The sequence below is a fragment of the Quercus suber genome, unplaced genomic scaffold (assembly GCF_002906115.3).
Source record: "Quercus suber isolate HL8 unplaced genomic scaffold, Cork oak 2.0 scaffold_258, whole genome shotgun sequence".
Taxonomy (NCBI): Eukaryota; Viridiplantae; Streptophyta; class Magnoliopsida; order Fagales; family Fagaceae; genus Quercus; species Quercus suber.
In genome coordinates, this window is record NW_027069714.1 from 909,518 (window position 1) to 921,805 (window position 12,288).

The 12,288-nt window shown below is 32.8% G+C and overlaps 1 protein-coding gene across 1 annotated transcript; it reads right to left on the reverse strand.

The window, feature by feature from the left end:
- Positions 1–1,892: 1,892 nt before the first annotated feature.
- Positions 1,893–7,604, reverse strand: LOC111985059 (putative F-box/LRR-repeat/kelch-repeat protein At1g11620). Its single transcript, XM_024016687.2, is given in 5 exon segments — positions 1,893–2,548; positions 2,551–3,024; positions 3,027–3,245; positions 3,248–3,372; positions 7,347–7,604. Coding segments are annotated over 4 exon segments (1,251 nt in total). The 5' UTR covers positions 3,345–3,372; positions 7,347–7,604; the 3' UTR covers positions 1,893–2,087.
- Positions 7,605–12,288: the final 4,684 nt, after the last annotated feature.

The window sequence follows — 12,288 nt, forward strand, 5'->3', positions numbered from 1 at the left end:
TTGAGCCTCCAAGAGCTAAGAAGTAAGAACTACACTAAACAGTATTGAGTATTTGATATTTCTTTTCCAATTAATCAGCAAGCAAAACAGGGCCACAAAAAAAGTGGGCCCTCGAGTACTCTAACCTTTACAGCAACCAGCTCAATCCTCATAACTTTAACTTCTTAAATAATTGGGCCTTGAGCTTCCTCATCTATTCTAGCCCATCCTCAAAAAGTCAGCCAATGTTTGAGGCCTAAGGCCATGGATTTTGAATTTAGGTTATGTAACAAGCGGTTTAACAGGTGGCAGAGACAAAATTTGAGATGATGGGCAGGGATGCCCATGGAATTAAACATATGTATACATGCGGCATGTTTCAAGGGCATAGGACCCATATGTTAGCCATCGATTAAGGATGGCCAAGGGTACAATGGGTCGGATCAAGTGTGTCATGTCCTCAATCCTTTTTTAAATAAAAATTAGGAGCGAGATGAGTAAAAGGTATTTTATTATTCCTAATGAGGTAGTTTTGACATTAGTAAGATCGATGAAATAGTAAAAAGAAAAGTAGTCATGAGTGCAAATTGAGAGAAAACAAGTGTTTTGTCATGGTAATATATATTTTATAGAAATAAATTATAAATAGGATATAAGAAATACTTGTAATGAAATTACTTGAAATGAAAGCTTACAACAAAAATACACGTATAGATGAGTTTCAAAAATGTAAGTTGGAAATTATACAAGTTTCAAAAATGAAAGCTCTAGTCTTTTCTTTTCTTAAATTTACTCTATCTTCAAGGCTTTACCTTCTATTTATAATACTGGAGATATTTTCGGATACAATAAGAGGGGAGACTTCATTTTTTGAATAATAAGGGGGTGTTTGGTTCACCTCCTCAAACACACATTTTCAGTTTTTAAACAACATTATACGTATTTTCATATACTTTTTCACCCACATATATTTCTACACATGTTTTCAAACAACAAAATACATGTTTTCAATCACATGTACCAAGCACCCCCTGAATATCCCTTGTCTAATAGTGGAGTGTCCTATATAATAGAATGTTATGGGATGTGCTTTGCTTTCTGATTGATAGGATGCATGGTGTGATGTCTTGGCTTTTGTCACTTTGGTTGATGGAATGCATTATTCTTGATTGCATCGATGGGAAGATGCATCATATATATACACATTTAGAGCTGGACAGGGTGAGCTAAACCCATCCCTAGATACGATTTATAGCTGGGACTAGGAGTTTTTGTCATTCCTACCATTGATGCATGTTCTCATTGATTAAGAACTAACCTTAACCTGATTTTTGTGCACAAACTCTTTTTTTTTTTTTTTTTTTTTAAGAAGGTGCACAAACTCTTAATATATCATAAACGCATCAGTCATTAACGCTAGGAATACTTTTAGCAACCTTACTAGCAAGCAAAAATCCTTCCCCTTGTGGTTAGACCCAAATTAAACCAACACAACCAAACACCCCAGAGTGAGCAAAAACTAGAACCACCTTTGCACCCATGTAAGTCCACTGCTAAACATAAAAGCTGTGTAGTAGCCACTCACAAGTTATCATTATAAGGGTTTTTTTTTTTTAAATTACCTGTGCATATAACTCCTCTTGACCTCCAATTAGCAAACTTCAAAACACACCATCCCTGTCAGAAACGTTCTTCACACCCCCCCCCCCCCTCTTTCTCCCTTTCTCTGTTGCGATGCACTACACCTTAATAGTCTAGCCCACACCAAACAATGCTGTTATGCTAGCAAGTGGAATGAAACAGTAAATATATAAAACAAAAATTCTTGTAGTAACACAATTAATCCTAGATTCTGCTATTCTACCTGTCAATCGTGGAGATGACGTAGAGAGAAAACAGAGGAGAGGCCAGAATCAAGTGGAATAAGAACATTTACTTACAGGATGGATACTAAATAGTCAGGTCAACTATAATATATTGGTAGACTACTCCCCAACTGTGCATACACACATAAATAATAGCAATCCCAAGGTCATAGGGAAAAAGTTTAACAAAAGGGGAAAATCTTATATGCTAATACTTTGCAAATTTGTACATGAAGGAACATATCAATAAAACACATCATGGCTTCTTTCCCTGCTAGACCATGAGATAAGGCTGTTGACATGAGGATGATACATACCTGACATTTTCAATCTTTCGTTTTCCATTTCAATTTTTCTCATCACCTGGAGTTGGAAATCATAAGCATAAAATGATCCGTCTTCGTCCCTCTTGAAAATCATATCTCCTTTGATTCTTAAACTGTAAAGGGGGACCATATCCAAAATACAGCCCGTTTTGATACTAAGTTGCTTTGTCCAAAGTTCCCCTAAACCCTTCAAGATCCAAACGCCCATCTGGTTCTCTTCTTCATGAGTGACAAAACTTAAGAAACCACGCATCTCAACAATCCTATCATGATACCGACTACTTTTTGGGAGAGGTATTGTATGAAACCTCTCCTTGTCCACTTCAATAGACACTAAGTAATCACTACTATCAATATTAGGTACCCAGTGCAAAGCTCAATTGCCAAAACAGGCAAGCATCCAAGCCAGCGCAAGAGTCCAAAAGAAGGTCCATTCACTGCTCTCCAAACTCTAGTACCAAGATTTAATATCTCACAACCGAAATACCTCAACTCATCCTGAAACAAGTGCACCACTTTATATTCACCAGTAACAGTGCAAAATGCAAAGCCATACGATTCTTTATCAGCAGGACATAAAGTACCCAGAGGAAGAGAAATCAACTTCCTAGTCACAGGATTTACGACTATAAGTCCTCCTTTCTTCAGTTTGTTTTCAAGCAAAATTAGACCATTGCAAGCAGCCCTAATATGGCCTGTGCAACTTACACTATATTCTCCTATTTTGCTCCTTCCATTGTTAATTTCCAAGAACTTGATGTAATATTTCAAAGTGGGGTTTATGTTTGGCTGCACTAAAACAGGGACCGATTCTGACTGAAGGAGTTTTGCCTCAACTGAAAAGGTATTTGGTTCTCAACTGCAATTGGTCGTGTAGAAAAAGGGTACAGATTTTCTTCTTTAATTGATGATATAAAGATCAATACAGATTCTGATCTTTCAAGATGATCATCAATGAATTTGAGGCTATTAATTATAGTATACCATGGCTTACAAACAAACCTTGACCTTTGAAGAGACTCAAGAGGAAGTCGAAGAAGAACGTTTGAGATGCAATCTTTAGGAATATAGGGACAAGAGCATCTTGCAGCCTCTTTTTCTCTTCCTTTGACAATGCTCTCTCCTCCACTAATCTTAAAAAGCCTGCCTTCTTGTCACCCATTAGATTGGCCATTGCACCTTTTTAATTATGGTTGGAATACCTATAGATAAAATGATCATTTAGAAAAATTTTGTTAATGATTGTAATTGTTAAGAGATAAGAAACATAAGTGAAAAATGAAGAGGGTGAGGGGTTAGGGGGAACGTACACAACCAGTTTCTTAACATTTTGGGAAATTATATTAAATAAAGGGGGAAATTAAAATATTTACAAAATGAAGACTATTAAGAAGAAAGCAATGAATGTAAAAAACTATGTTATCACGCAAAAGGATGGTATTAACCAATTTGTACTGAAAGGAAAAGAAAATCATATTGTTATCAGAGTAGGTAAGCCTAAATCCAAATCATGTGTCCGCTCTAACTCCCATTTAAGAAAATTAAAATTCCAAGTGCTGGACCCCACTTATTGAAGGGAGGTCTGGACCCACACATGGGGGGAAGCGTTAAAATAATGATTAAATTCATTCTTTCCTGACAACTTAAGTTTTTAGGGATCAACGGTACTTAATCAGTTCATATTGTAGAATACATATGACAATGAAAATGTACCGACACCATATCTTGTGCCTTTTCTTCTCCCCTATTAAGTAAAATATGAATTGAATATATTTTTATGATGAATTCATTTCCATATGCCCTTATTTTGATGAATTCACATACATGATACATCTAAGAATAAATAAATCATGGAAGAAATATATGTAGTAAAAGATATTTTGTGTGGAAACTACTATCTTGTTTTTGGAGCAGTACCATTCTATTTCCTTTCCTGTGTATGGTATAAACTCTGTCGCCATTAAATATATGTACTAATGTACACAAACATACAAGGCCAAAGCCTATACATACTTGAAATCAAAACTTTTATTTTTATTTTTATAAGTAATAAACTTTATTGAAAAAAGATGTAAGAAAATACAGAGGAAAAAAGCACACAGGCATTGTGCTAGAAGCAACAAAGAAAAAATTAAGTAAAAATGAAAGTACAAAAATCAAGCATATCAGGTAAAGAAATGAAAGAAAAACACCAGAAGCATTTGCCCAATCATGCAAAGTCTGAAGTAATAGAAGCTTCAACTCATGAATCGATCTTTCAATCCCTTCAAAGGTACTTGAAATCAAAACTTAAAACAAGAGAATTATAGTCATAATAAAGAAAAGCATCAAGAATAGAGATATTAAATATAAAATAATGTTAAGAAGAAAAAAAAAATCAGCAAAGTGGAAGTGGTGGTCATAAATAGCAATAACTAAGAAATCCCATGATAAAAGAACCAATGCAAGAATATACAGTAGCTCTGATTGAGTCAAAGGTGTAAAAGATATGTGGAAGAATGTCAAAAGCAAGGTATCTTTATTCTGTAATCTTAACCATGATATTGAAAAATCAAAATATGTTAGAAAAAACAGAAGTAATCTTCTATTACACATTAAATTTTATTAAATGAAAGGGTATGCAAATGAGACTATACAAGAGAAATGTGGAAAAAAATTAAAATTAAAATCTAAAGAGTTACACAACTCCAAAAGACAAAAGTGATCATAAACTACTAGCAGTCATCAACCAGTCAATCAGAAATATCATTTTTCAGTTTTACCACTGTGAATTTGATCCCTTTAAATGTCCTTATGATCTTGCCAAAAACATCACATAAGGCATGATTGAATTAATTTTCAATAAATCATTATTTGGTAATCGTATATAATTTATGTAGAACCACAACATGGAATTAGATACTAAAGATTAATTTTGGCAGTTATACAACATAAGTTTCTGACTTGTCAGTTAAGCAAAAACTATCAGAATTGGAGACTAATATTCTTACTCTACCAACCATTCGGAAAGGTTTACTCGCTTATGATGCTCTTTGTAGAATTTGGTCAAATAGTTCATCCATAGGAAAAGAAAAGTAAAAAAAAAAAAAAAAAAAAATCTGCGAATCTAACCGACTTCATTTAAGTGGTCTTGGATCTGCTGCAACCAAATTGACAGAAGTTTATCTTAATGGTAGGTGAATCCAAAATTATGAACCAAATGAACTACAATATCAAAAAATATTTGATAGAATGATCACAATATATATATATATTTTTTTTTTTTTTTGGTAATCAAAGATGAATTTTATTTTGAGAGAGAGAGAGAGAGAGAGAGAGAGAGAAGGATAACAAGCTGGCCTCCAAGTACACAGGTGGTGTGCTGCTACAGGCCTATATAATCAACGGAAGTTAGAATGATCAAAAACTATGATTCGGATTTTCGATTCTGTTCTGACCCTTTTTGCTTCATAGTGGAAGATACTCATTGAGGAACTCTCAATAGTCATTTAGGATAAATAACCCTTAAATGACACCAATTTAGCCTGCTTTTACCAAGCCTTAGTCACAAAATTTTGGGGTCGCCTATGGATTCTCAACAAACTAATCGAGGTCAGCCATGTGTATTCTTTTCCACCATTCTATTATATTTTGTAGAATAATAACAGAAGTTCCAATTGCAATTGTAGCAAAAATTCAATAAACTGAACGCAAAGATACATTTATAGCGAATGATAGAAATCAAAAGAAGGAAATCAAAGATATGTATTTTAATAATTCAGAGTTTTTCTTTTTTGAACTCCCAGGACCATGGGAAGAGTTTTCTGACAAACAAAATTCAGGTAGCATAAACCAGGTCAGAACATTCAGTCAGACTGTTGTATATCATTACATGACTTTAAGCGTGCTTGAGCTGACAAGGATGCATGACCCTTTTAGCTTCTTTGTGGAAGATACTCATTGAGGAACTCTCAATATTCATTTAGGATAAATAAACCTTAAATGACACCAATTTAGCCTGCTTTAACCAAGCCTTAGTTACAAAATTTTGGGATCACCTATGGATCCTCAACAAATCAATCAAGGTCAGCCACATGTATTCTTTTCCACCATTCTATTCTATCCGAAATCATACTCTTTGTTACCTACTTTATTGACATGTCATTTTTTACTAATTTTACTACTTTTATTTTAGGTCTCCTTCTTCCTATTTTTGTTTCCTCCACTTGAATCAATTCACTCTTCCTCACTAGTGCATTGATCGCTCTACTCTTCATCAATAGGGGTCAACCCTATCAATAAGGGACTCATTTTGAATCGTACCTTTCAAAGGCTCTATTGACAAGATTGGTTTCAAATAAAAACTTGGTCCAAACACCATGAACAAGCCCTCAATTGGGTTGTACATCTTTAGGAGCATTGACCTGAAAGAATGGTCCATCCAAATTTCCAATGACCTTATGGTGATTGATGGAGGATTAATGACACCAATTAAGCCATAATTATTACTGATTGATTTCATTTGATTTGAATTTTTATTCTGAATTTAATGTTATTAATTACATTGTTTCCTTCCTTATTTACTCCAAGAGTATAGTGACGTGATAGTTCTCTCTTTATCACGTACTATTGTGATCACACTAATTAAAGTCACGGTGTTATCCCATAAAAATAAAATTTTAAATTTTAAATTTTAAAAATTAAAATTAAAAAATAAAAATTCTTACCCACAATTCATGCAAGAACAAGATTACCACGTCACTGTACTCTACAAATAATTGTATGGATCAACAAATAACATCCGATTGACACGAAATTTGACACTTATATTAAGAACAGATAGAATATTTAATCCAAGGTGAGATTTTCAAGATATGAGTTCACTAAATCCATACACAAATCGATATATATATATATATTTGGCTTAGGGTTTGTTCAGCTCTTCTTTCTAAATCCTTACACAAACAGCATCAAATTTGGTGTCAAAGCAAACTCAAAGACAGAACTAAGTAAGCACTAATTTGACTGAGAGCTGAAATTTCATTATACAACAAAAAACATGTTTATTACACAAATTGATCTATTTGGACGATGAAATCTACTTTTGTTCAAAGAGATTTTTTAAAAAAAAAAAAAACAAAAGTAGAAATCAAAAATCCGAAGTAATTTGAGGATTGCGATCGTGGTGATGTCGTACCTGATGATGTCCCGTCGTATCGCCTTCGTTGTCTTAGAAAACCCGATCAGTTCCGCTTCATAGTTTAGTCTGAGTGAATTCTGAGACTTTTGCGATGAAAGTTTATTTAAAACTTTAAAAGAAGACCGTGACTTTTTTCTTGAGGCGATTAGTCCAATAATAACAATTTGTAATTTTGTCTTTGTAGTGAAGAGAGAGAGAGAGAGAGAAATGTGATAAATAAAGCAAATTGTATTTGATTTATTAATGATTCAAAAATATTTATAGGAGCTTGACCTAACTCTTTTTTTGATGGTCCCCTGTGAGAGACTAATAAGACTGGGAATAAGTAACTGTACACCCAATCGAGAGAGAGAATGGGAGTAACACCCAAGATGGTTGACCTTGGTTAGAGACGCTTGACCTTGTCGATAGTGTCCAACCCCCCTCAATTCCGCCAAAGTGACTCCAATCTTGCTGCTTTTTATTGGACAAAGTTTTTCTAGCGTGATTCATCACACTATTTTCAAATAATTAAAAAAACCAAATGATTTATTAAAAAACCAAATGAAGAGCCATCCATACAAATTTTTTTAATAAAAAATCATATACTATATAATAAAAGCTAGGCTTAGAAGCTGTGGTTGCACAAATTCATGATGCATGCATGGACCATGTGACGTAGCAATTAAAAACTCATTATTCATTTCTTTATAATAATTATTTATTTTGTTATTGTTTTTCAAATAAAATATATATTATAAGATTATGATAAAACTGTGCAACGCATAGGCCTTTAAGTAGTAATATATATATATATATATTTTTTTTTTATCTAAAAGAGGTATTTGAATAAATTTATACAAACTCCGCTTTCTATCTTCCCATTTTTCTTTTCAATCAAACAAGCAAACAAAAAATCATTCCTCCACTTTTCCACCCCTCAAATAAAACATAAACGAGAGAAAACTTAGTATTTTATTTCCTTACACTTTTTCATCCTCCCACTTTTCTATATTCCCAACCAAATAGACCATATGGAAACATGGAAGGATAAAAAATAAGGAAGGGATGGGAAAATAGAAGAGTGAAGAGATAGAGAATAAAGTTTGTATAAATTTACAATTATGTCCCTATTAAATAAAATAAAAAGTAACACTTTTTTATTTAAAAAAATTGTGCATGGACACTTACAAATTTTTTTTAATTTTTTTGAAAAAGAGCATAAGAAAAAGGATAAAAAAATATAAAATTAAAAAAAGTAATGAGAAGTACAGTAAAAGAAAAAAAAAATCTAAAGGAGAAAACCAAAGAAAAATAAACAAATGGTATAATAGAAAAAGACAAAAATCAAAGGAAAAATAAAAAGAAACCCAAAACCTACTAGTGGAGTAGAAGAAAAAGGCAAAAGAGTAAATTATCATTTTCATCCCTGAACTATTACAAAAGCTTATTTTTCGTCCCTAAACTTTCGAAAGTTTGTTTTTCGTCCCTAAACTTTGCAACACGTTCTAATTTTTGTCCTTCCGTTTATGTATGTTAGTTTATGTCCTATGTGACCGATGGGGTGTTAACATGGTATCTGACTAGGACTAAGCTATTTTATTTAAAAATATATGAATACTTGGCAAATAATTGTTGGCACACATGGAAACCATTTTTTAAAAGGCCAAAAAAATGGTTTGTTCAGCTCTTCTTTCTAAATCCTTACACGAACAGCATCAAATTTGGTATCAAAGCAAACTCAAAGACAGAACTAAGGGTCTGTTTGAGATTTACTTATTTTGCTGAAACTGAAAACTTTTTACTGAAAGTACTATAGATAAAGGTAAAAGTTAGATAAAATAGTACAGTAAGACCCATAAATAGTACCAAAAAGTGCAGTGGGACCCATAAATAGTAGCAAAAATAAGATGAATAGTAAAATAATGATTTGTTCAGCTCTTCCTTCTAAATCCTTACACAAACCTCATCAAATTTGGTATCAAAGCAAACTCAAAGACAGAATTAAGGGTCTGTTTAGAATTCGCTTATTTTGCTGAAATTAAAATTTTTTTGCTAAAAGTATTATAGATAAAGGTAAAAGTTAGATGAAATAGTACAGTAAGACTCATGAATAGTACAAAAAAGTGCATTCGGGCCTATGAATAATAACAAAAATAAACTGAATAGAAAAATAAGCTGGCTTTTAAATTTTTGCCAAACACACACTAAGTGTCTGTTTGAATACCGCTTATTACTGAAAATTAAAAGCTAAAAACTGAAAACAGTGTAACAAAATATTTTTTAAAGAATAGTACCAAGGGACCAGTTTTAAAATTGTTTTTGCTGAAAAAATATTTGCAGGTCCCGTGAACAGAGCACGAGACCCACACAAAACACATGGAGTGCACAAACGCAAACGCAAACTCTGTATCAAAACGTGCACTAAGTAAGCACTAATTTGACTGGGAGCTGAAATTTCAGTATACAACAAATAACATGTTTATGACACAAATCGATCTATTTGGACGATGAAATCTACTTTTGTTCAAAGAGATTAAAAAAAAAAGTAGAAATCAAAAATCCGAAATTAGTATGAATGAATTCTGAGACTTTTGCGATGGAAGTTTATTTAAAACTTAAAAAAGGGACCGTGACTTTTTTCTTGGGGCAATTAGTCCAATAAAAACAATTTGTAATTTTGTTATGGAGAGAGAGAGAGAGAGAGAGAGAGAGCAATGTGATAAACAAAGAAAATTGTATTTGATTTATTAATGATTAAAAAATAATTATAGGAGCTTGATCTAACTCTTTTATTTTTATAGTCCCTTGTGAGAGACTAATAAAACTAGGAGTAAGTAACCGTACACCCAATCGAGAGAGAGAGAGAGAGAGAGGGGGAGTAACACCCAAGATGGATGTCCTTGGTTTGAGTCGTTTGACCTTGTTGATAGTGTCCAACCCCCTCAATTCCGCCAAAATGACTCCAATCTTGCTGCTTTTTATTGGACAAAGTTTTTCTAGTGTGATTCATCACACTGTTTTCAAATAATTAAAAAAACCAAAGGATTTATTAAAAAACCAAATGAAGAGCCATCCATACAAATTTTTTTAATAAAATATCATGTACTATATAATAAAAGTTGGGATTAAAAATCGTGATTGCGCCAAGTGGCTTCATCAAATTGCAGGAATTTTTGTAGATTTTTTTTAAAAATAGATATATTTTTCTTCTCCTATAATTTCTAAGTGGATAAAAATCATAATTTTTTTTATAAAACTAGAAACATAGTAGTATAGTACACGTTTATAATTTTAACTTCTCTTATAATTTCTAAGTTGATGTTTCTCAAAAAAAAAAAAATCTAAGTTGATAAATTCATAATTTGATTACAATACAAACTCTATCTTAATTTGATTACAGTCCAAATTTTTCATCTAATCTTTTATAAAAAAATTCATTAAAAAAAAAAAACCAGCAACATGTAAACACGTTCAAGTTAAGAAAAACAAAAAACTTAATTATAAAAAAAAAAGTTGGCTACCCCAAATTGCAAGAAATCAATAGATAAAATCAAAAAATAAATAAATATTAAGCCCTATGTATATCACTATTGTAGGGATAAGGGCCCAAAATCATATATTGGGCCTTGAGCCTTATCCGAGGACATTGGTATGTCCGAGGAGTGACAAACAGTTATGAGAGATTCCAGTTCAGGGCCCGATGAGTAAGAGAGGATTAGATGGTGGTCCGAGGAGTAATTTCTCCTCGACCGTGGCAAATATAGTTTAGATACGTATTCCAACAACAAGAATGACCTCCATAGAAGCCCCAATGCCAGGAGTGTGCCTCATAAACACTCGAGAAGGGAGTGAACCCAGAAATATCTGAGGAAAAGCTACTAACTCCGCATTAAATGCACTGCAGCTACTTTTCTAGCCGTATTTATGTGGAGAATACCTCTGAATAGTGTTTCCTTGGCCACCGCAACTCATAGAGAGCCAGAAGGGATGTCTGATGGGACGGGCACTCGAGTGATGGCCTGGATGATTGACAAATGAAGGGCCAAGATCATCAGGAATGGGGTATATAATGTGAGAGACCCCTGAAGGAAGGAGGAGGGAAAAAAATAGAGAAAGAACATTGTAGCAACAAATGCTGCACTTGTAATCAGTTCCATCATGCTATACAAAGATTTGCCTTCTCAGACAATATATTCACCCAATCTTGTGCGTTTTGCTTTTGCATGATTGTCTTTCAAATCCATCCTAGTTGTTAGATTCACTAGAACCTAGTTTTTTGACCCATTCTCTACAAATTTATTGAATTGGGCTTATTAATCCACAATCTCATACATATTGGGCTTGGGCTGTAAACCATGCCCCTACAACTATATCCTGCTTGAATTTGATCGCAATTAAAGTACTAATCGGAGTCAAATACTACCTCCAAAACTAATTAGATAAAGCATGAATACAAAAACTTTTAATTAAAATAAATTACAAGGATCAACAAAGCTAATTTGATCAAGCCTAAGACACCTAAATAAAAAGGAGAATACGCATAAAAAGGAGAAGATGATTTGATTACAATTGAAACACTATCTACATCAAATACCTCTTCTAAATAGTAATGTTTTAGCTATTATATATTGATTTATATTTCAAACAATGTCTCTCTCTCGATTAAAAAAAAAAAAAAACTTTCACTCCCTCTCCAAGAAGCAATTTAACATGGAATACATAACCACCATCATAGGTAAGGTTTTTTTTTTTTTTTTTTTTTTTTTTTTTTTCGATTAAAAAAAAAAAAAAACTTTCACTCCCTCTCCAAGAAGCAATTTAACATGGAATACATAACCACCATCATAGGTAAGGTTTTTTTTTTTTTTTTTTTTACACTTTACATGCATTAGATTTGTCTTTCAAATATGCATACTATTAAATTTATGACTAACAAGATCTGTAGATTCAGCCAACA